Below are 1,589 nucleotides of genomic sequence, written 5' to 3'. Positions count from 1 at the left end.
TTTTGGTAGAAAGTTCATGAAAGTGTTAAGTGCACTATCGAGTCAGGCCAAAGATGTATTTTACCTTCCTTTTGACAAAAGCACTGGTGCATGTTTGTGGACAACAAAGTATTCAACTTACAAAGAGAGTCACCTTCACCCTGATTTTACTAACATTTTCTTTGTTATACATTATGGATAGAACATCTTTAGGTTGATCAGCATTCACTCAAGAGAATACTTGAGATGTCTCAAGAGGGAGTACATAACTTCACTCTGGAGGCTAAAGGTTTTGAAGTAGTCCCTCTCTTTTTTCGGCAGCCTTCGCTACTATTTTATTTTTCCTCTTCCCCTGTCTTGTTTATTTTGTTATTAGGAAGTGAGGAGTCCCAAGGAGAAATACATCGCAGCATGTCTGAGCCAGGGCCTAGCAGCAGCAGATATCACAGTGAGTGGGGATGAAGTTCAGGAGCATTTATAANCACCGTGCTCAACCAGTGAGCAGACCGGTCTCTATATGGGATCCAAACCCTCGGCGGGAGCACTGCTGTGCTCCCAAGCGCCGCACTCTACCGAGTGCGCCACCGGGCCTGCCCAATTTTAGTATAATTTTGAAAAATGTTTTTATACCTAAAATTTTAAACTCCTCATACTGATATTTTCCCATGAGAAAATCTATTAGTATTTTTGTTATTTTATTAATGACAAAAGGGTGTAGACTCATAGATAATTTAAGGAGAACAGTTCATTTTTTTTTTATATAACTTTTTAAGATGAAGAATAATCACATTCTCCTTATTCACGTAAACTCTGAATTGCTTTACTTAAATGCTGTTTATTTGCCCATTGTAATTAATTTTTTTCCTAAAATACAAGGCTAGTTAAGGTATCTTACTATTAAAATGTTCATAAATCAGAGAAATATTACCTGAGATAGTAAAATGTTGCTGCTTCTAGCAAAAAAATAAAAGCCAAGGGTTCATGTAAATGTATATATTTGTATTTATCTGTTTGAAGTAACTTGAAGAAGGCGGCATGTTATTACATTTGAATTTTTTTTTTAATTTAAAAAACTTTTTGAGTATAATATAATTCAGTGAATTATGTATTTTAGGGCTTTAAGATTTTGTCATAAATGTGTTTCTAGAATGGTTACCTCTAACAGCAGCTTTAGAAATGTCAGTTTCTTCATTAACAATTTTATTTTCAAACACAATTTATGGTTTACAATATGGTAAGAGATTTTTCTCACTGTGTGATCTTTCAGAATGCTGTGCCTAGCAAAATGGGAGCAACTTTCCTTTAATATCTATTTAGACCATTTTAAAAACGTATATAATTTTCTTGATACACCTAAACTCATTTTGAATAGTTGGGGGTCTATTGTGTAAGAACACATTCTGAAAGCTTTCAAAATGTGTATTGTGTAGGTTTTCTCAAAGAAAGAGAGGGGGTGATGGGGTGGTTTTCAAGAAGAACAGAGGCCTCTAATCCTTTTATTTTTATGCAAGGCATAATTTTTACCAATTGAGAAAATTTGGTTATTTGCTGCAAGTAATTTTTCCCTTCACGAATGATAAGCCTTAAAAGACCATTCATGCGTATTTTGG

The 1,589-nt window shown here is 34.3% G+C and overlaps 1 protein-coding gene across 2 annotated transcripts in view; it reads left to right on the top strand.

The window, feature by feature from the left end:
• Positions 1 to 1,589, top strand: part of VRK1 (vaccinia related kinase 1) — a 54,129-nt gene that overhangs the window by 49,004 nt on the left and 3,536 nt on the right. The window contains exon 12 of one of the 2 annotated variants that reach the window (XM_008570024.1): positions 356 to 427. The exons of the other annotated variant lie outside the window; for it this stretch is intronic. Coding sequence (XP_008568246.1) covers positions 356 to 427 — 72 coding nt within the window. The remainder of the gene's footprint in view (positions 1 to 355; positions 428 to 1,589) is intronic. 2 annotated transcript variants of the gene reach the window in all.

Source organism: Galeopterus variegatus, unplaced genomic scaffold, assembly GCF_000696425.1.
Source record: "Galeopterus variegatus unplaced genomic scaffold, G_variegatus-3.0.2 Scaffold559, whole genome shotgun sequence".
Classification (NCBI taxonomy): domain Eukaryota; kingdom Metazoa; phylum Chordata; class Mammalia; order Dermoptera; family Cynocephalidae; genus Galeopterus; species Galeopterus variegatus.
The sequence above is the reverse complement of the archived record's forward strand: the minus strand, read 5'-3'. Positions and strand labels throughout refer to the sequence as shown.